At 66.3% G+C, this 18,584-nt stretch overlaps 10 protein-coding genes across 10 annotated transcripts; 5 read left to right on the forward strand and 5 right to left on the reverse strand.

The window, feature by feature from the left end:
• Nucleotides 1-137: 137 nt before the first annotated feature.
• On the reverse strand, nucleotides 138-1,477 carry MICPUN_55997 (predicted protein; the record flags this gene model as incomplete). The annotated part of the gene is made up of 3 exons (XM_002500092.1): nucleotides 138-902; nucleotides 996-1,304; nucleotides 1,343-1,477. 3 exons carry the CDS (start codon nucleotides 1,475-1,477, stop codon nucleotides 138-140), a joined length of 1,209 nt encoding a protein of 402 aa, XP_002500138.1.
• A 480-nt stretch (nucleotides 1,478-1,957) lies between these two features.
• Nucleotides 1,958-4,743, forward strand: MICPUN_55996 (predicted protein; the record flags this gene model as incomplete). The annotated part of the gene is made up of 2 exons (XM_002499613.1): nucleotides 1,958-3,619; nucleotides 3,679-4,743. 2 exons carry the CDS (start codon nucleotides 1,958-1,960, stop codon nucleotides 4,741-4,743), a joined length of 2,727 nt encoding a protein of 908 aa, XP_002499659.1.
• A 74-nt stretch (nucleotides 4,744-4,817) lies between these two features.
• MICPUN_54043 (hypothetical protein) lies at nucleotides 4,818-6,268 on the reverse strand (the record flags this gene model as incomplete). Its single annotated transcript, XM_002500093.1, has 1 exon — nucleotides 4,818-6,268. One exon carries the CDS (start codon nucleotides 6,266-6,268, stop codon nucleotides 4,838-4,840), a length of 1,431 nt encoding a protein of 476 aa, XP_002500139.1. The 3' UTR covers nucleotides 4,818-4,837.
• A 1,002-nt stretch (nucleotides 6,269-7,270) lies between these two features.
• MICPUN_107709 (ribosome recycling factor) lies at nucleotides 7,271-8,216 on the forward strand. Its single transcript, XM_002499614.1, has one exon. The coding sequence runs from the start codon at nucleotides 7,297-7,299 to the stop codon at nucleotides 8,194-8,196; it is 900 nt and encodes a 299-aa protein (XP_002499660.1). The 5' UTR covers nucleotides 7,271-7,296; the 3' UTR covers nucleotides 8,197-8,216.
• Nucleotides 8,217-8,257: 41 nt separating this feature from the next.
• MICPUN_98855 (folate-biopterin transporter family) lies at nucleotides 8,258-9,838 on the reverse strand (the record flags this gene model as incomplete). Its single annotated transcript, XM_002500094.1, has 1 exon — nucleotides 8,258-9,838. One exon carries the CDS (start codon nucleotides 9,836-9,838, stop codon nucleotides 8,258-8,260), a length of 1,581 nt encoding a protein of 526 aa, XP_002500140.1.
• A 301-nt stretch (nucleotides 9,839-10,139) lies between these two features.
• Nucleotides 10,140-11,495, forward strand: MICPUN_55992 (Drug/Metabolite transporter superfamily). The gene has a single exon (XM_002499615.1). It carries the CDS (start codon nucleotides 10,191-10,193, stop codon nucleotides 11,427-11,429), a length of 1,239 nt encoding a protein of 412 aa, XP_002499661.1. The 5' UTR covers nucleotides 10,140-10,190; the 3' UTR covers nucleotides 11,430-11,495.
• A 4-nt stretch (nucleotides 11,496-11,499) lies between these two features.
• XK-RPE (sugar kinase and ribulose phosphate 3 epimerase, fused) lies at nucleotides 11,500-13,770 on the reverse strand (the record flags this gene model as incomplete). Its single annotated transcript, XM_002500095.1, has 1 exon — nucleotides 11,500-13,770. The coding sequence occupies one exon, from the start codon at nucleotides 13,768-13,770 to the stop codon at nucleotides 11,500-11,502; it is 2,271 nt and encodes a 756-aa protein (XP_002500141.1).
• Nucleotides 13,771-13,893: 123 nt separating this feature from the next.
• MICPUN_98853 (Drug/Metabolite transporter superfamily) lies at nucleotides 13,894-15,075 on the reverse strand (the record flags this gene model as incomplete). Its single annotated transcript, XM_002500096.1, has 1 exon — nucleotides 13,894-15,075. One exon carries the CDS (start codon nucleotides 15,073-15,075, stop codon nucleotides 13,894-13,896), a length of 1,182 nt encoding a protein of 393 aa, XP_002500142.1.
• A 793-nt stretch (nucleotides 15,076-15,868) lies between these two features.
• On the forward strand, nucleotides 15,869-17,879 carry MICPUN_113461 (cathepsin; the record flags this gene model as incomplete). Its single annotated transcript, XM_002499616.1, has 3 exons — nucleotides 15,869-16,098; nucleotides 16,260-16,315; nucleotides 16,478-17,879. The coding sequence occupies 3 exons, from the start codon at nucleotides 15,869-15,871 to the stop codon at nucleotides 17,785-17,787; spliced, it is 1,596 nt and encodes a 531-aa protein (XP_002499662.1). The 3' UTR covers nucleotides 17,788-17,879.
• A 27-nt stretch (nucleotides 17,880-17,906) lies between these two features.
• Nucleotides 17,907-18,576, forward strand: MICPUN_55989 (predicted protein; the record flags this gene model as incomplete). The annotated part of the gene is made up of 2 exons (XM_002499617.1): nucleotides 17,907-18,054; nucleotides 18,173-18,576. 2 exons carry the CDS (start codon nucleotides 17,907-17,909, stop codon nucleotides 18,574-18,576), a joined length of 552 nt encoding a protein of 183 aa, XP_002499663.1.
• Between the last annotated feature and the right edge of the window lie 8 nt (nucleotides 18,577-18,584).

The raw sequence follows: 18,584 nt of genomic DNA on the forward strand, positions 1-18,584 counted from the left end.
GGGCTGGATGGGATTTTCCGGCTGGAGATTAGCAGTTCTCGATCGGTGAATGCAGTGTCGCGCGTATTGGTGGATTCAGACGAGATGACGTATCGCTCGTGTATTGCTAACTTATTACAGCGCGGCGTCGTCGTCAGTCAGAGGTCGCCAAAGAGCCTCGCAGCCGCCTCCTCCACGGTTGGGGGCCTTTCCGCGGGGCTGTTCGCCCTGGATCTTTCGGCCTCCTCCTGCTTGGCCAGGGCCTCCAGCGCGGCCTCTCGCTCCGCTGCTGGGTCCCTCCCGCCCATCGCCGCGATCTTAGCCTTCGCCGCCTCCTCCTCCTCCTCCTTGCGGAGCGACTTGTTGCGCACGAGCTGCTTCGCGGAGAGCTGCTTCATCCACCTCAGGTCCTTCTGCGAGCTCGCCTTCTTGAGCTTCGACCTCTCCTCCTCCTTCAGCTTCTTGTTTGCGAGCCACTGCCTCATGTTATCGTCGTCGAGGCTCCGCGTGGGTCTCAACCCCCGCGGGCTCCTGCCTTGACTGGCCCGAGAGGAGGTGGAGCTGTCCGGCCTCCTCTCCGAGTCCAATGACAACGCGCTATCCGCGGTGACCGGTCGATCGTCCCCCTCCTGGTCCTCGGCGGACAGCCGGGGCTTCACCCTGGCGGGCGACTTGACCGTATCCTTGGACGCGGACCCGCCGATCCGCAGGGAGCCCACGCGCTCGAGCGTCGCGTCCGTAGCCCTCTTGGCCTCCGCCAGTTTCCTCTCCTTGCTCTCAGCGGCGTCGTCCTTGCACCTCTGGATCGTCCGCCTGCAGAGCAGATCGACGCTGGGATACTCTCCCTTGAACTTCATGGACACCATCTCACCCATCTCAACCATCGCCGCGGTCGGGTCGTTGCCGGCGTAGGCTAGGATCAGCTGCGTAGGGATCGGGAACGGGTGGGTGTTCGGGTGAGACGGGATTTATGCGGGATGCGACGTCAGCAGGCGTGGGGTCGCGGTAGTTCTCACCTCGACGGCGTCCCGAACCTGCTGCTTGGATATTTTAGCGCCGCCCATGGGCTTGACTAGCCCCTCCGACGTCGTCATCGCGTTGTTACCGACGAATTCCTCCGGGATCCGCGCGTCAGCCTCGACCAAAGCCCGGGTGTCCCGCCCAGCCGCGATCTCGACGTTTTTGTTGGGCCGAAAAAAATCCGGATCGATCGGTGTTGGCGCCGAGGGTCCGCAAGGCGCCGAAGTGATCGGTATATCCGGTTCTCGGAGAACCGATCGTGCGGGGTCTCGGTCGCTACGGGCGAATTCACCGGTGCCGCGCGTCTGCGCGTCCCCGGTAGTGGCCGAGGGCACCCCGCGACCGTTGTCTTTGGGTCAAGTTCGGGTCGGTCACTTGGAAAAATGGAACGTGGCGACCTTTCGGCTTCTCGCTGACGAAACTGGGCTATTGATGACTCCCTTCCACGTTTCCATGTTTTTGGGAGACTGGGGGCCATACGAAACGCAGGAACACAAAAACAGGGGTGTCTGAAAACCAAAAAGACGTTTTTGCACGTTTGGTTCTCGAAGGTCCGAAGGTACGACTTCGTACCCTCGAAGGATAACAACCAAACTACGTAACCGAAAGCATGATAGTTTGGCGTTGTGTTTGGCTATTTCTCTCGACGCCGTAACCACTAAGCCATAGGGCAAAAGGGAGCAAAAACCTTCCACCACAGGGGATTCCCGGGCGATTCCTCAGCCTAGTACTAATCCTGCCCAACCATGCTTAAGTTCGATGTTCTGATGGGTATCGCTGTATTCAGGGTGGTATGAGCGGAAGATATCAGGGGTGGGGCTCTCCGCTATATATATCCGGCTTGAATTGGATACATCGCGGCTTATGGGTTACAAGCAGCGCCTTTTTGCAATCCGGACCACTCTCTCTCGGCGAAAAAGCGCGTGGACGACCGGACCGCTCGAGGGGAAGTGGCGCCATGGGGCGCCGCCGCAACGCGATCAGCAGCGAAGATTCGGACGACGATCGTCCCGATGAAGCGTCCGCATCGAACCCGGGAGCGAACCCCCAGTCCGCGAGCAAGGGGAAGAAGTGGACCCCCGGCATGAGCGGCAAGGAGCAGAAGGCTCGCGCGAAGGAGCAGCGGTTCGAGCAGCACCGACGCAAGGCGGAGAGGGAGCGGCGCAACGAGCAGAAGAGGGCGTCGAGAGAACAGCGCGAGGAACACGGCGCGGTGCACGCGGAGACGACGACCGCCCCGTCGAAACCCGTCGGCAGGCCGGGCGGGAACGTCGCTCGCCTCGACCCGTCGCAGATCCGCCGAGAGCTCAAGCGACTGTTCGGACGCATCGAGCACGGAGGGGGCGTCTCGCCGTCGTCGGGGCGCGCGGTCGAAGTCGGGGACGTCGTCGTGGTCCTCATCGAGCCCGAGATCGTGGCGCAGCGCAAGAGCGGCGCGGAAGCGTGGAGCCAGAGGCTGAACAAGCGCGGCGAGAAGGAGTTTGGGCTCTGCGACTTTCTCGCCCTCGGCGCCGCGCCCGGCTCCCCGGCGGCGTACTCGTACCCGTCGTCCCCGGGAGGGGCTGGCGCGAACGCCGGCTGGGGCGGACGCGTGGAGAGCGCCGGAGCCGCCGGAGCCGGCGAGCCGCCGTACCACACCGTGCGCCGCGTCGTCGCGCGGTGGGAGGACTCGCCGGAGGAGATCCTGTGGGACGATCACCGCCCCGGCGACGGCGACGGGGGCGGCGGACGCGGGTTCAGCGCGCCGGGGCAGGAACACCACGGGCCCGGCGGCGACGGCGACCGTCGCGCGCACCCGACGACGGCGGACCGGGAACCGTGCGCGACGCCATCCGTCGACGCGCTCGCGCTCATCCCGCTCGAGTGCTGGGAGAGGGTGATGCGCGAGCTCGACGCCCGCGGGGTGTGCGCGCTCGGCGCGACGTGCGTCGGGCTGGCCGTCCTCGCGCGCACTCCCGGGGTGCGGCGGGATCAGCACGTCAAGCTGTTCGGACGGCCCGCGCCGCCGGTGGACCCGTGCGCGGTTCGAACGGCGGCGGGGGGCGGCGGCGGTCGGGGGGGGATCCCCGGGGCGCCGCCGACGCCGGCGGCGCTCGAGGAGCTCTCGGCGAGGAGGGGTTGGGCGGCGACGTGCGCGTCGACGATCGCGGCCGGGGCGTGGATCCCGAGGCCGCGGACCGACGAGCGTAGCGACGACGACGACGACGAGGACGACGACGACGCCGGGGACGACGGGGACGCCGCGGGCGGCGGGGGCGAGTTCGAGTTTGACGGCGACGACGACGACTTTGCGGCCGCGGGCGGCGGGGGTGTCGCCGAGAAGGGGAAGGGGCGGTGCACGACGCCCCGTCCCGCCGCGAGGCACGTCTGCGTCGGGCCCAAGTGCGCCAAGTTCATGCTCGCCGACGGCGCCACCGCGGCGTCGTGCGACGGGGACAAGATCAAGCTCTGGTTCCACGGCGGCGACGGGGCGACGGAAGCCGGGAAGCGCATCGCGACCCTCCCGAACCCTGCGGGGACGCAGCCAAACTCGTGGTCGTCGCTCGCGTGGGGCCACGGCGTCTTCGCCGCCGGGTCTCGGGACGGGCTGGTCACGGTGTGGGACGCCGACACTACGCAGGTGAGTTTATTTTTTATTTTCGTGCGGGCAATTCGACTGACGTCGTGTCTTGTTCGCAGGTGAGCGTCCGCGACGGGCACAAGCTCGCGCGTCACGAGGGGTACCGCGACGCCGTCGGCCACGACTATTGCCCGGCGTCCGCGCTCGCCGTGCTCCCGGGGGGCGAATACGTCGCCGCCGCCGGGTACGGAAGCGGGGTCGTCTCCCTCATCGGCGTCGCCGACGAGACCTTTCACAACTTGAATCTCTCGGTGGACGTGAATAGCTACCTCGAACAACAGGAGGCGGATCCGGATCACGCGCACGCCCCCGAGGCGATCGGCTCCATCGCGGTGCACGGAGTGGACAAGGCGTACGGGACCGGGAGGAGCGCCGCCGGCTGGAAGCTGTGGGCGGCCACCACGGGCGGGAGGCTCGTCGCGATCGACACGGACCGACTCGAGTGCGTGGAGCAGATTCGATTCCCGGTTTCCACGTGGCCGCTGCGGAAGTTCGAGCTGGCGTCCCGCGGCCAGGTCCTGGCGGCGGCGTTCGGCGGCCGAGCGCTCCTGTGGGACACTCGGTGCGCGTCCGCCGCGAGGTCCTCGCCCGTCGCCTCCGTCGGCGGCGGCGGCGGCAAGGGAGGCGAGGACGACTTCTTCTTTTGGGACGACGACGCTAAACCGCGCTCGGTCGTCGCGATGGACGACTGGTCCGCGTGGCTCGCGCACGAGGGATGCGAAGGCGTCGCGCTCTACGACGTGCGCATGGCCGTGGGCCCGCCGCGTCTGTGCCAGGAGCGTTGGCTCGCGCCCGGGTCGTCGAGGCGCGATTTTTCCATCCCCGTCGCCGAGTACGTCGCCGGTTCTGTCGGGGGTCGAAGCGTCGGGGTCGGGTGCTTCGCGCGGGGTGGGGACGGCGTGCTGGTGGTGGCGTCGTCGCACGAGGACGCCGGGGCGGACGCTCGGTGCTCGGTGTACGACGGCGCGCACCACGGGACGGGCGACGGGGGGGGAGGCGGGGCGGCGGACTGGGAGTACGAGCGCGCCAAGCCGAAGGGGCGAAAGGGAGGGAAGAGGGCGGTGAAGAAGAAGTACCCCAAGCGACAGGGGGGGAAGTTCCGCGCGCGAACGGCTGGGGGGTGACGCGACGACGACGACGACGAGGCGGACGCGCGAGCGATCGGTCGTTTAACGCTCCCGGGTAACTCATAACTCATCAGGCGGTTTAAACGATCCGTCAGTTGTTCTTCATCTCGTTCCGGAGGTCGGCGATGAGCCTGGCGAGCTCGTCGTCGCTCGCGTCCGAGAACTCCTCCACGACTTTCACGTCGTCGCTGACCTGATCCACCCGCATCCTGTCCGTCGCCACCTGGGGCGGGGCGGCCATCCTCCGCCCCGGCGGCGGCGGCGGCGGCGCGGCGACCCCCCGCGCCGCCGTCCTCAGCAGCTCCCCGGCTCTCCCCTCGTCCCCGCCCGTCAACTCCAGCGCCTCGAACGCGGCGTCAACGTCCACGTCGCTCGCCTCCGCGACCCTGCGCGCGGCGGCGGCTGCGGCTGCGGCGTCGGAACCGGGCACCCTCCCCCTCCCGCCCCCCCCGTCGAGGACGTTCCCGGCGGCGCCCGCGCGGATGCGAGCGGACCAGTCCAGGTTAGCCGACGACGCAAACTCCGGGACCCGGTCGTCGACGAAGACCTGGCTCCTGGCGCCGGGGTCCCCCACGGCGATCGCGCTCCTCGGCGGTCCAACCTCCGTCTCCAGCCGCGCGCCGCCCCCGTTGGCCAGCCTCGTGATCAACGCGAAACGGTACTCCACGGGCCCGGGCGCTGTGTCGAACGTGACCTGCCACCGGTCCGCGCCCACGCGAGTCATCGCCGCCGCGCCGTCGAGATTCCACGACCCGAGCGCGGGCGCCGCCCCCGTCACCGCGACGCCCTGGCCCTCACGAACGGGGCACGTCACGCCCAGCGTCATCGTCGTCGTATACGCGTGATCATCGCGGTACGAACCTCCTCCCCCGGGCGCCCTCGAATTCCTCGCGATGTTCTCCCGCGCCGCGACCTCGTCCCGCCGCGCGTATTCCCGGAGGAGCTCGTAGTCCTCCTCGCGCCCGCGGCTCTTGTCCTCCCTGACCAGCCCGCGGGTCCTGGCGAAGGCGATGTCCCTGGGAGAGTCCCAACGGTAGTTTGGGTTCGGAAACGACGCGGGTTGGGCGGCGAGGTCGGATCGCGTCGCCACGCGTCCGGCGCCCGCCGCGCTCCTCAGCCGCTGCCGCGCGACGTCGCCCCGTGCCCTGCGACGTTGGCGCTCCCGTCGCTTCCGCATCGCCATCGCCGCGAAGAACGTGCCGAAGAAGGCGACGCCAGCGAGGATCGGCGCGGCCTGCCCCGACGGCCCCGACTCGTGGCCGACGCTGGTGCCGTAATCGCCCCCGCGCGCCGCCGCGACGGTGATCGTCTCGATCGTCCTCGAGTCGCCGCGACGCGCGCGGCGTTCGATCCGTTTCGGCGAGGTCGTCGCGAACGCCGCGCCGACGCGTCGCCGCCACGCCAGTCCCGCGCCAGCCGACGCCCTCGCGGTTCCGATTGTGTTGACAACTGGCGAATCTGGCGAACCTGCGCGGCGAAGAGGTCCGGCGACCGCGCGCTGGGTCGTCGCCGTCGACATCATGTCGGGCCGCGCCGCGCACGCACGGCGACTTGGACCTGGGCGATCACCCGACACCGGCGCCCGCCCGGCGGAGTGCGAGTGACCGCGCGCGTCGAAGCCGTCGAGCTCAAGAGGGCACACCCGTGAGGAAATAAGTGGCGGGAAGAAATCGAGTTGTCCAGGAGCAGTTCACAGTTTGGCAGTTCAAGGGGCAATGATGCATCTCGACGAAACTTATCCCGATCATTGGTTTTACGTGGGATAAGTTTTATCACATAAACGACTCAAGAACATGAGGGTCTAATCGTGGAAATCATTGGCGTGTTCCGAGCGACCGCAAATTCCCCCTTTCTCCGCGTGACAGAAATTTACGCACTTTGGTACACCCTAAATCTCGGTCTATTTATCACCGCTGTTGTTTCATGCCAACTTCTGTGTCAAATTTCACAATTCCCCCCCCAAATTCCGGTCAGCTCGCAAAAGTTGCCAATGATTGCCAATGATTTTGCCTGACTGCACGCCATACGAAAATATTCGAGGCGGATATTAGAGGCGGAATTTGGAGCTTTTGTTGTAACTTACCTTCGTATGTTGGCACAATTTGAGGTTTTTTAGGGTCGGGTGTTTTAGAAGTAAATTCCGCCCAGAGATTCCGCCCAGAGATTCCGCCCAGAGATTCCGGTCGAGCGAAATTAAACCGTCGATTTTGAGTTAAAAATCTGCCGCTCAGTTTAGTCCGAGGGCCTGGCGGCAGATTTTGCACTGGTATCGAAGCTTCTGTTGTCACTTTTGTTGTCACTTCTGTTGTCGGTGTGGCGGTTTTCTTCCAGTCGAGTGAAATTAAACCGTCGATTTCGAGTTAAAAATCTGCCGCTCAGTTTAGTCCGAGGGCCTGGCGGCAGATTTTGGACTGGTATCGAAGCTTCTGTTGTCACTTTTGTTGTCACTTCTGTTGTCGGGTTTGGCGGTCACCCGCGTAACAAGCTTCGACTCCCACCTCCGTGTTCACACTCGTCACCAGCACCCCGGCGGAGGGACTAGAACGGAATATGAGGCGATCGATCGCGAGGGTGCTGTGGCGCGCGCGCGCCTCCGTCGCCGCGTCGTCGTCGTCGTCGTCGTCGTCGTCGTCCGCGCTTCTCCCGGTGCCCTCCGAGCGATTTTCGTCGGTGCTGACGGCCGGGACGACGGAGTGCTCGGCGGCGTTCACGCGCGGGTTCTCGGGGCTCGCGGCGACGAGCGCCTCGAGGACGCGAACATCACGGACGTTTCCCGCGATCGCGACCCAGCAAACGCGCGGGAAGAAGAAGAAAGCCGGGAAGGAAAAGGCCGCGCCCGCGCCCAGGGCGGACGAGGATCCCGGGGACGACGTCGCCGACGACGACGACGACGGCTCGGACACCGCCGCGGAGTTCGATCCTGCCGCGTTCGAGCAGCTGATGGAATCCGCGATCGAGGCGCTGGAGCGCGACCTCGGCAAGCTTCGCACCGGCCGCGCCTCCCCGGGGATGCTCGAGAACCTCGTCGTGCAGGCGTACGGCGATCACACGCCCCTGCAGCACCTCGGATCAGTCACGGCGAGAAACCCGCAGACCCTCGCGGTGATGCTCTACGACGCGTCCCTCAAAGCCGCGGTGGCGGCGGCGATTCGGGACTCGCCGCTGGGTTTCAACCCGAGGGAGGACGGTGACACGCTCGTGGTGCCGGTGCCGGAGATGAACGCGGACGTCAAGCGGGAGGTTGCGAAGATGGCGGCCAAGGCCGGGGAGACGGCGAAGATATCGGTGAGGAACGCGCGGAAGAAGGGGATGGACGCCATCAAGAGGGCGAAGATGCCCGAGGACGAGGCGAAGCGGGCGGAGAAGGAGGTGCAGAAGTCGCACGACGCGTTCGTCAAGAGGTGCCAGGATCTCACGGTCGCCAAGGAGAAGGCCATCATGGCCGCGTAACTTTTGATAAACTAACTGTTACGACGAGGAGCGTCCGTCTAAGTCTAACCCCACCCACCCTCTACACGGCGTTCGTCGTCGCGGGCGGATCGGGAAGCAGCGTCTCCCCGCCCCGATCGACACCCCCCCGAACGCTCTCGTCCAGCTCCACGTACGACGCCCCCCCGCCCTCGTCCCCATCGTCCACGCCCCCGCCTCTCACGAGCGGCAGCAGCGCCAGCGGCGCCAGCTTCAGCCCGGCGCACGTCCACACGTACGCGTCCAGTCTGGACCACGACCTCCCTTCACCCGCGCCGAGGCCCATCGATCGCGTCAACTCCGCGGCGAGCAACGAACCCACGCCGGTGGCCAGGTCGGCGACGAACAGCAACGCGGAGTAGCCTGTCGCCTCCAACCCCCTCGGCGCGCACCTCGCCGCGAGAGCCAACACGGGCATGTACCCTACCATCTGACCAAACGACGTCAACGCGTCGCTGGCGACCAGCGCACCCATCGGCGCGCGCGCGGCCCCGTTCCCCCCGTCCCGACGACGATCAGCCTGGACGACGATCAGCCTGCCCAAGCCCAAGACGGCGTCGGCGAAGGCTCCGACCACGAACGTCGTCGACAGCGGAGCGCCCGCGGCGGCTATTCGACCGTACGCCGCCGTCGCCGCGACGCCCCCGCCCATGGACACGAGGAGCAAACCGGCGCGGTACGAGTCGGGCATCGAGAACCGCGCGTACGTGAACGCGGTGAACGTCACCATCGCGGTGGGCATGACGCGATACGCGAACAGAAACGCCGCCGCGGCGCCGAGCCGTCGCGCCGTCGCCGGGGACCCCAAACCCCGGCGAACAAAACGCGCCAAACCCCTTAACCCTAAACCCGACGAGAACCCCGCACTCCCAAACCCTAAACCCGAGAACCCCGCACCCGCGCCGCGTGCCCCGCGCCCCTCCGCGTGCCCCGCGCCAACGCCCCCCGGCGAGTCGTTCGCGTGAACGACGACGGGTTCCTCGGCGACTTTCGCGGCTGCGGCTGCGGCGGCCAACGCGAACAATCCCGCGGCGGAGATGCACGCCCGCGCGGGGACCGCCGCGAGGAGCGGGATGGACAGCGCCGTCGCGACGAACGACCCGGCGGACCTCACCAGCATCCCGGTCGCCTGCGTCGACATCGCGCGCCGCGGGTCCGTCCCGGACAGCTGGACGAGCAAGCCGTCGGCGCCCGTCTCGCAGATGGCGTAGAAGATCACGGAGCACACCCCCGCGGCGTACAGCTGGCCGATCGTGCGGACCGACGCGTACGCCTGCAGCATCACCGCGTACATCACGCCGCCGATCATCATGTACGGCACCCGCCGGCGGCGGGCGATGGGCAGTAAGTCGGACACGGCGGCGTAGATTGGCTTGAGCATGGACATGGAGAACTCGACGGCGAAGAATCGGTTGAGCTCCTCGGGGCGCTCCTGCAGGCCGAGGTCGCGGTTGAGGACCACCTGGATGGCGGTCAGGGGCAGGGACTGCGCCATGGTGAGCAGGAAGAAGACCGCGTAGAGCCACCTGGTGTCGCCGCGCTTGTCCCAGCCCCCGCTGAAGGCGGAGCGCGCCCACTCGGAGCCCGAGACGGGCCGACCGGCGGCGGTGCCTTCCGTCGTCATCGCGCCGGGACGGGTCAGGCCGCGCCGAACCCGCCGAGCGCCTTTCCAGCCTTCGCTCGGGGCCCCTACGGAGCGCGCGACGAGCGCCCGGTCCCTCCGACCCCGTCGTCGCGCCCTGCTGGAGTGCTCTCTCGCGAGCGAGGCCCTGCCGAGAAAATCGAGCTCGGCGCACAAAATTTCGGCACCCCCGGCTGAGACTGACCTGCGTGTGACCGTCTCACAGGCAGCGGAAGCACTCTGCGGATGCGTTTTTAACCAGCCAAGGCCGCGGCTTTAATCGATCTCCTGTAACACTCCGCCGAGCGCGAGCCCGCGTCTGGGCGAGATCCGAGGCGAAAACGCGGTCGCCGCCATGAAGCGGCGCGACGGACCGGTCAGGGATAACACCCTGTGGACGTGGCTCCCCGTGGGCGCGCAGGTTCTCCTCGCGGCGCTCGCCAACGTGGCGTCGAGCTCCACGCTGACGGTGTTCAACGCGTGGATCTTCCGCCAGGGGTACCACTACCAGTGGTCTCTCATCGTCGTGCAGCAGATGGTGTGCGCCATCTTCGCGGTGGCGCAGGTGGCGTGCATTCCGGGCGAGGCGCGACGGGTGCGAATCTCGCGCAAGGATTACGCCGCGACGCTCCTCCCATTCTCCGTGGTGGTCTCCCTGAAGCTGTACGTGCAAAACAGGGCGTTCGAGCTGGTATCCCCCGCTTTCTACGCCATGATCGCGTCCACGCTCCCCGTCGGCGTCACCGCGCTCAGCGTGGCGGTCGGAGCCGAGCCCTTCCGCGTCGCCACCTGCGTCGCGGCGGGCGTCGTCGCCCTCGGGGGCGCGATGATCCACGCCGGCGAGGTGGCGCTGTCCCCCGTAGGATTCGCGCTCACCCTCGTCGCCATGAGCCTGGACGTCGCGAGGCTGGTGCTGGTGCAGCGACTGGTGCAGCCGCTCGGGCTGAGCAGCGTCGGCCTCATGCTCCTCTCCGCCCCGCTGCAGTGCGTCATCGCGGCCATCGGCGCGGCGGTGCTGGAATCGGGCTCCGTCGCCGCCGCGGCGAGCGCCGGGGAGTTCACCGCGCTGGCCTGGTCGCTGGTGTTCCTCAACGGCGCGCTCGCGGTGGTGGTCAACCTGGTGATATTCGTCTTCGTCAAGGTGGCATCCGCGGTGGCGGTGGCCGTGACGACGCCCTTCAAGGACCTGGCCGTCGTGTTGCTCTCGGACCAATTCGTGGTGCGGCGGACCGAGACGACGACGTCCATCGTCGGCTTTGCGCTGGCGTGTGCAGCGTCGCTGGGGTACAACGTGTGGAACATAGGCGTCAAGGAGAGGGAGAGGAGGGATCGGGAGACGCGGGAGCGGTGTGCGGAGCAGTACGCGCCGCTGACGGGTGGGTCCGGGAGTGCGACGGACTCGCGTCTGAAGTTTACGCCGATGGAGGAGGATGGGGAGGAGGACGAATTCGACGAGGAGGTGGACGCGCACGCCGGGGTGTGGCGGATCGCCGACGCGCACAACGCGACGCTGGCGTGCGTGGGAACCGCGGTGCTGGTGACGTGCGCGGCGATCCTCGCGCAATTGGACTACAGCGCGGTGATGGGGCGTTGACGACGTCTTTTAGGAATAATTCTTTCACCTTAAAAGTCGAAACGCGAGGTGGACGCTCGACGGGCTAATCTTACTCCTCCAACCACGGTTTCTCGGCTTTCGCCTCCACCACCGCGCGCCTCAGATCCGCGATGACTCGCGAGGGTTCGGGCGAGCCGAACACCGCGCTCCCGGCCACCAGCACGTTCGCTCCCGCCGCGGCGGCTGCGCCCACCGTGTCCGTGTTCACCCCGCCGTCCATCTGAATGTCGAGGTCCGGGCACCGACGCCGCAGCGTCCTCACCTTCGCGCACACCTCGGGGTTGAACTTTTGGCCGCCGAAACCCGGCTCGACGCTCAGGCACAGGACCATGTCCACCGCGGGAGGGGACGCGTCCACGAGCGGGTAGACGGATTCGATCGGAGTGCCGGGTTTGAGCGCAACGGCGGCCCGCATGCCGAGCGAGCGGATCCTTCCGGCGAGGTGGGCGCACGCGGCGGCGTCCTCCATCACCTCGAAGTGAAAGGTCACCGACGAGGCCTTGACGACGGCGAGGCCGTCGATCAGCGCGTCGGGGTTGGTGCAGGACAGGTGGCAGTCCAGGAACGCCTCGGGCGCCTGCGACCTGAGGTGCGCCACCACCGGCGGCCCGATTGTCAAGTTCGGGACAAAGTGGCCGTCCATGATGTCCACGTGGAGCCAGTCCGCTCCCTCCGCGATCATCCTTGACACGTCCCCCGCGAGGTTACCCTGGTCCGCGGACAGCAACGACGGGCACACGGTGGCGCGAGGGCCCGGGGAGGTGTCCCCGAGACTGTTTGCCCTCGGCGCGGGATTGACGCCCTCCGCGGACTTGCCCTGCCGTCGGATGAGCTGCTTCGTCGCGGCGTACGTCGCCTTGTACGCGGCGTACGGCTTCGCGTACAACGCGTGCACTTCGGGTCGAGGCATGACCACTCCCTCCTCGTGCACCATCGCGTCGACCGCGGTGAACACGTCGCCGCCGTGCGCTCCCGCGGCGACGGCGGCGAGGATAGCGGAGCCGAGCGCGGGGGCGTCGGCGCATTTGGTTCGCTTGAACGGGATCCCCGCGACGTCCGCGTGGATCTGCAGCCAGAGGTCCGATCGCGTCGCGCCTCCGGCGACGACGACGGCGGCGGGGAGGTATCCGTTCGCGCGCATCGCGTCGAAGATGAGCCTCGTGCCGAAGGAGATTCCCTCCAGGATGGAACGGTACACGTGCGCCCGCCCGTGTCGCAGCGTGAGACCGGAGACGACGCCGCGCGACAGCGGGTCCACGTGCGGGGTTCTATTCCCCTGCAGGTGCTCCTGCATCACGAGGCCCTCGCACCCGGGCGGGATCAGCGCCGCGGCGGCGTTGACCTCGTCGTAGAAACCCTCGCGCCCGCCGCACATCGTCTTGAACCAGTTCACCACCGAGCCCGTCGACGTCTGTCCTCCCTCGACCACGTGGCTGCGTTCCCCGACCAGCGCGCCGGAGTACGTGCCCCATATCCCCCGGCCGTGGAACTCGCCCTCGGTCACCCCGAGGTGGAGGTGAGAGGAGCCGGTGATGAGCGCGAGTTGACCGGGTCGAACGGTCCCGAGGCCGACCATCGCGACGAAGGCATCGGCGCCGCCCTGCGCCACCGGGATGCCGGCGTCGAGGCCCAGGTGCGCCGCGGCCGCCTCCGACAGCGGCGCCACCGCGTGGCCCATCTGCACGACGTCCTTCGGCCACTTCTCCGCGAGCTCCGGCATGCCGAGCTTCGCGAGCAGGGTCGTAGGGGGTTTGCCGTCGACGAAGTGCCATCGCACGGCGACGTTGTTCGCGGACGCGCAGTACCGCCCGGTGAGCTTGAGGTTGACGTAATCCTGGTACTCGCACACCTTCGCGGCGCGGGCGAAGAGCTCGGGCCGGTTCTGCTTGAGCCAGAGCGCCTTCGGGACCATCCACTCGGCGCTGACGGGCCCGGCTCCGTCGCTGTTGACGCGGAGCGCGACGTCGCCGGTGGCGAGCACCTGCTCGGTCTGCTCCGCGGCGCGCATGTCCATCCACAGGATACACGGCATGAGCGGGTCGCCCGCGTCGTCCAGCGCGACCACGGTGCAACACGTGGTGTCGCAGCAGATTCCCGCCACGTCAGCGGCGGCGACGCCGGCGTCCGCGAGCACCTTGCGAACGGACGATCCCATCCCGACCCACCAGTCGTTCGGATCCTGCTCCGCCCATCCGGGCTGGGGGTACCTGGTCTCGTAGGGGGTATCGGCGAATCCGACGGGTTCACCCGTGGCGATCTCGAAGAGACCCGCGCGGATGCCGCCGGTTCCGCCATCCACGCCGACCACGTACTTCGCCATTTGGATAACGCGACACGAATTTGTGATGACTGGTTCCGCGGACGCCAGCAGATCGATCCCATCAAGCGTAGCGTCACCGGGCGAGGTCTGTTAATAAGGACTAATACATCGCAGATGTCGCTCTCACGCCTTCTTCACGCGCTTACCCCCCCTGCGAAGGTACTTCTCCAGCAGCTCGTACCCTAACGCCGCGAACACCAGGCCGCATCCCCCCCACTGCGTAGTGTTGAGCGCGTTTTCCGGCTTTCGAAGCGCGCTGTACACCGTGCTGAAGATCTTCCGCGTCGTCGTCACCGTGCTCAGCACCAGCGAGTCGAACTCGGTGATGGTGAAGTACACGAACAGCTGGCCGACGACGGACGACAACGCGTACGCGCCGATGGCGTTCGCGACGGCGGGGTGTCGGCGCGTGAACTCGATCCCGTCCGCGAGCTGCCCCGTCGCCAAACACGTGAGCAACGCCGCGACGAACCCACCAGCGTTGGTCCACGCCATCGACTCGAACATGGACGTCTTGGCGTTGGTCACGCGCGGGTTGCGGCGTCGCGTGGCGGCCTTGACGTGATCCTGGAGCATGGCGGTGACGAAGTCCGCGCCGAGGGACAGCGCGATGAGGCCGAGGCCGAAGGCGCTGTTGTCGGCGGCGGATTTTGGCTTGGACTTGCCCATGTTGAACACGACGACGCCGAGGGTGACGACGAGGACCTGGAGGTACTGGGACGTCGGGTACTTCCTGCCCGCGGCGACGCCGCCGATCATGACGGGCACCATCTTGCAGGACTTGCCGAGGACCTGCGTGGCGAAGGAGACGTACCGCAGCGCCTCGTTCCCGGTGGCCATCGCGAGCATCTGCGACACGCCGCTCACGAGGATCTCGCGGATCGGAACGTCGATGCCGGTTCGGCCGAACGCGGCGCACCCGAGCGCGCCCACCGCCGTGTTCACCGCCCTTTCCACGAGCAGCACGAGGAAAGTATGGGTGAACTTCTCCCCTTTGGGGCCGTGCTTGGTGGCGTACACGTCTTCCTGCATCACGGCGAACGTGGAGAACGCGAAGAAGATTCCGCCCACCGCCAGCGCGAGCTTCGCCTCCTTGTGTTTGCCGCTCGATGGACCGCCCGTCGCGGTCGTCGCGGGCTTGGACGCGGACGCTCCCATTTTGATTGACCGAGCTGTGGCTCTCGTGGCCCTCTCCGAAGCCATGTATGTGGGTGTTACCCTTGCGCCCTCCGCGTGTGGGAAAACATCGCGATTGATGATGCTCGCCCGCGCCCGTCTGCCGGAAGCGGCCGGAAGCTTCGTCATGGCCCGAAGGGAAGCGAGAGATTTTGAACCGTCGTTTTCGAGTCAAAATGTAACCCTGCGAAACTTGGCAACAGTGTGCGAATTTCGCACATTTCGCACAGATTCATCCGAGGCGCGACAAAATTATGTGCGAAATGTGCGAAATTCGCACACAGATGTGCAGGTTTCGCAGGGTTATATTTTGACTCGAAAACGACGGTTCAAAATCTTCGTTGCTTCAAAAATTTCATTGGCGAGGCTCCTGAATCGCCAAACCAAACTTTGGCGATCCAGCCACATAGCAAACAGTTAAGAAAACATGTCAGATTTTATCTTTTGAGATTTTGATGTGTGAACCTGGGTCAAGCATCATTGGCTAAATGTAGAAATTTACGTAATCGCCCACGTATTTTTTGCCTATAAATCATTGGATTTCAAAATATAAGCAAAAATTTAGCAATTTGCACGTGCGAAAGTGCTATACAGTGTCCAAGGTCCTAAATTTTGTCCTAAATTTTCGGAAACCTCCCGGCTCGCGGCGGGCTCCGGTGTGCAATTTTACTCTGTACTCTTGTAACATCCGAGGGAGTGGAAAACCTGTCCGTCCGGCGGGAAGCAAATTACGCGAAAAATGAGACTCGTTCCCATAGGAGTGAAACCGAACGGCCGGTCGTTATTCCCGCGCAGCCGAGCATCCATGGTGGTGGGGTCGACGCTCCGCAGCGCCATTGCTCGGGACGCGTGGTCCCTGAGAGGGAGAGGGACACGCGGATTTCTTGGTACACGGGGTAACGCGTCCGTGTGTTCGGGATCGATGAAGCGCTTCGTGACGATCCTCGCGGCGCTCGCGCTCGCGCTCGTGCTCCTCGCACCTTCCGATGTGCAGGCGAGGCAGCACGCGAGTTCGGCGCGGTCGTCCGTCGGTTCGACGGGTTCTCACGTCGGCCACAGGCACAGCGACGCGTTTCTGGGCTTCATGGACAAGCACGGGAAGAACTACTGCGGCGAGACCCACCCGAACGCGTGCGAGACGTCCATGCTGAGGTGAGCGCCGCGTACTACTCGCGCCAACCCCCGTCCCTCGGCTCGAAAAATCGAGCGCCACACGGTCATCCATGTACACAGTTGTCAAACCTCGGCCAGCTGGCAACACCCAACGAACCCGAACGCTGACCGATCGCCCCCTCCTTTTCGCTCGATTTCAGGGAGGAGATCTTCAACCGTAACAAGAAGATGGTCGAGGCGCACAACGCCAACCCAGGTGAGCCGCCGCGCGCGCGCGATCCACCGACCCTCTCGCCTGAAAAAAAACTCCAACACCCCACGAGCGCGAACCCGCAATCCCATACTGTCGCGCGCACAAAAAAAAACCAATCGATCGTTTCCTCACCCCGCCCTCCCCGCCCTCCCCCCGCCCTCCCAGACCGCACGTTCAACATGGCGCTCGGCAAGTTCGCCGATCTGAGCGAGGAGGAGTTCGAGCGCGTGCACCTCCGCTACCGCCCCTCCGCCGCGCGCGTCGCCAAGGTTGCCGACGAGCTCACGTACGAGAAGGTTGCGAGTTACCTCGGCGAAGCCGTCGCGGCGGCGGGCGCGAGCCAGGCGCAGTTGGAGGCGCGAATCGAGGAGGAGTCCGGCAAGCAGTTCTCGTGGACCACCCCACCGAACGGATACAACGCGGTGGTGACCCCGGTGCACAACCAGCAGGACATCTGCGCGTCGTGCTGGGCGTTTGTCACCGCCGATTCCGTCGCCAGCCGGTGGGCGGTGCTCAACGGCGGACAAGTTCCGGTGGAGGACATGAGCGTGAAGCAGCTGATGGCGTGCGATACCCAGGACAACGGGTGCAACACCGGCAACATGTACACCGCGTACGACTGGATCGGCGATAACGGCGGCCTCTCCTCCAGGCGGGACTACAACGACCCCAAGTACGTCAGCGCGGGACCCGAGGATGACGACACCGCGACGTGCAGGGACGACCCCGACTTGCGCCTCTCGCTGGACACCCCGGCGATGTGCGACATCAAGATGACCGGCGGTAACGTCGCGCTCATGGAAGCCGTGCGCGGCGCGGGGCCCATCGCCATCGGCATCAACGCCAACAACCTCCAGTTTTACGAAAGCGGCGTGATCAACGCGGCGTCGTGCCCCCCCGCGGGTCGCGGCATCCAGAGCATCAACCACGCCGCGCTGCTGGTGGGCTGGGGCGAGGAGAACGGCGTCAAGTACTGGCTCGTCAAGAACTCGTACGGCTTGGATTTCGGTGAGAATGGATTCTTTAGGCTCGAGCGCGCGGCGCCCAGCCCGGACACCCTCTTCGGCACGTGCGGCTTGCTCTTCGAGTCCGTCTACCCCGTCGTCATCCGCGCGGGTGACCAAGCGGACGAGGGTACGCTGCGCTCGCAGTGCACGGAGGGTTCGGTGTTCAAGCAGGACTACTACCGCAACGAGGCGGACAACCCGGGCGCCGCGGCGTCCGCCATGGCCGAAGCCGAGGCGGCGCTCTCGGCGTCGCTGGGCAAGATGAGCGCGCGGGGAGCCGCGCTGGGAGCGGCGCCGTGGCGCGTGAGCGTCGCCAGGGACGTGAACCGACGGTGGGAGGGCTTAACTACGTTTGCGGCTGGGGCGTCGCTCGTCGTCGTCGCCGCGGCCGGCGTGGCTCTCGTCGGCGCGCGACTCGCCGTCGGTCGTCGCGAGCGCGAGCGGGAGACGATCCCGCTCATCCGGTAAACGAGGAGCGCCGATGGGCTCTGCATCGACAGTCTTTCCACACCGTAGTAGACTTTGCCTTGAATATCTTAAGTTTCGCCGCGTTGCGTTGCGTTGGTCAAAGAATAAACGCGCGCGAGATGGCGCTCCCGAACAACTTCGCCGAGGGTTTGATGTCCTTCAAGCAGGGCATCAAGGACATGAAGCGAATATTCAACCCCACCGGCCCCGGCCTACCGGAGGCTGACGCCGCGATGGTCGCCGACGCCGAGAGGCTCTACGCGGAAGGTTCGATTTCCCCGCGCTCCCGATCTGGCTCGCGCACGTCGCGTCTTCCTTCCCCGCGTCCCGTCCCGTCCCCACGCCCCCGTCTCATCTCCCCCGTCCCTTTCTCATCCTCGTGCAGCGACGGCGAGCACGTCGGACTCCAGCGAAGAGACCAAGCGCGCGCACGACGAGGCGCGATTCCGCCTCGCCTGGGCGTTGGCGCACTCCAAGAAGCCCGGGCACGCGGCGCGGGCGGTGGACCTCCTGCTTCCGGGCGCGCACCAGTGGTGCGAGAGCGTTCTCCCGCGCGACAGACGATACATCGCGGCGGTCGCACACTTCAACGACGGCGACTATCTCGCCGCGCGCAACGCGTGCGAGGAGTCCCTCTCGCACGATCCCGAGTGCAGGCAGGCGACGTCGCTCCTGGCAGCCATCGAAGATCGCATCGCCGCGGACGGAGTGATCGGCATAGGGGCGCTGGGCGTGGGCGCCGCGGTGCTGGGCGGAGTAGTGGCCACGCTGGCATCGTCCAGGCGCTGACGAGTAGA

The sequence above is a fragment of the Micromonas commoda genome, chromosome 2 (assembly GCF_000090985.2).
Source record: "Micromonas commoda chromosome 2, complete sequence".
Lineage (NCBI taxonomy): Eukaryota > Viridiplantae > Chlorophyta > Mamiellophyceae > Mamiellales > Mamiellaceae > Micromonas > Micromonas commoda.

Excerpts from the sequence above, each read along its gene's own strand:
- MICPUN_55992 (XM_002499615.1), top strand. The coding sequence starts at position 10,191 with ATGAAGCGGCGCGACGGACCGGTCAGGGATAACACCCTGTGGACGTGG.
- MICPUN_107709 (XM_002499614.1), top strand. The coding sequence starts at position 7,297 with ATGAGGCGATCGATCGCGAGGGTGCTGTGGCGCGCGCGCGCCTCCGTC.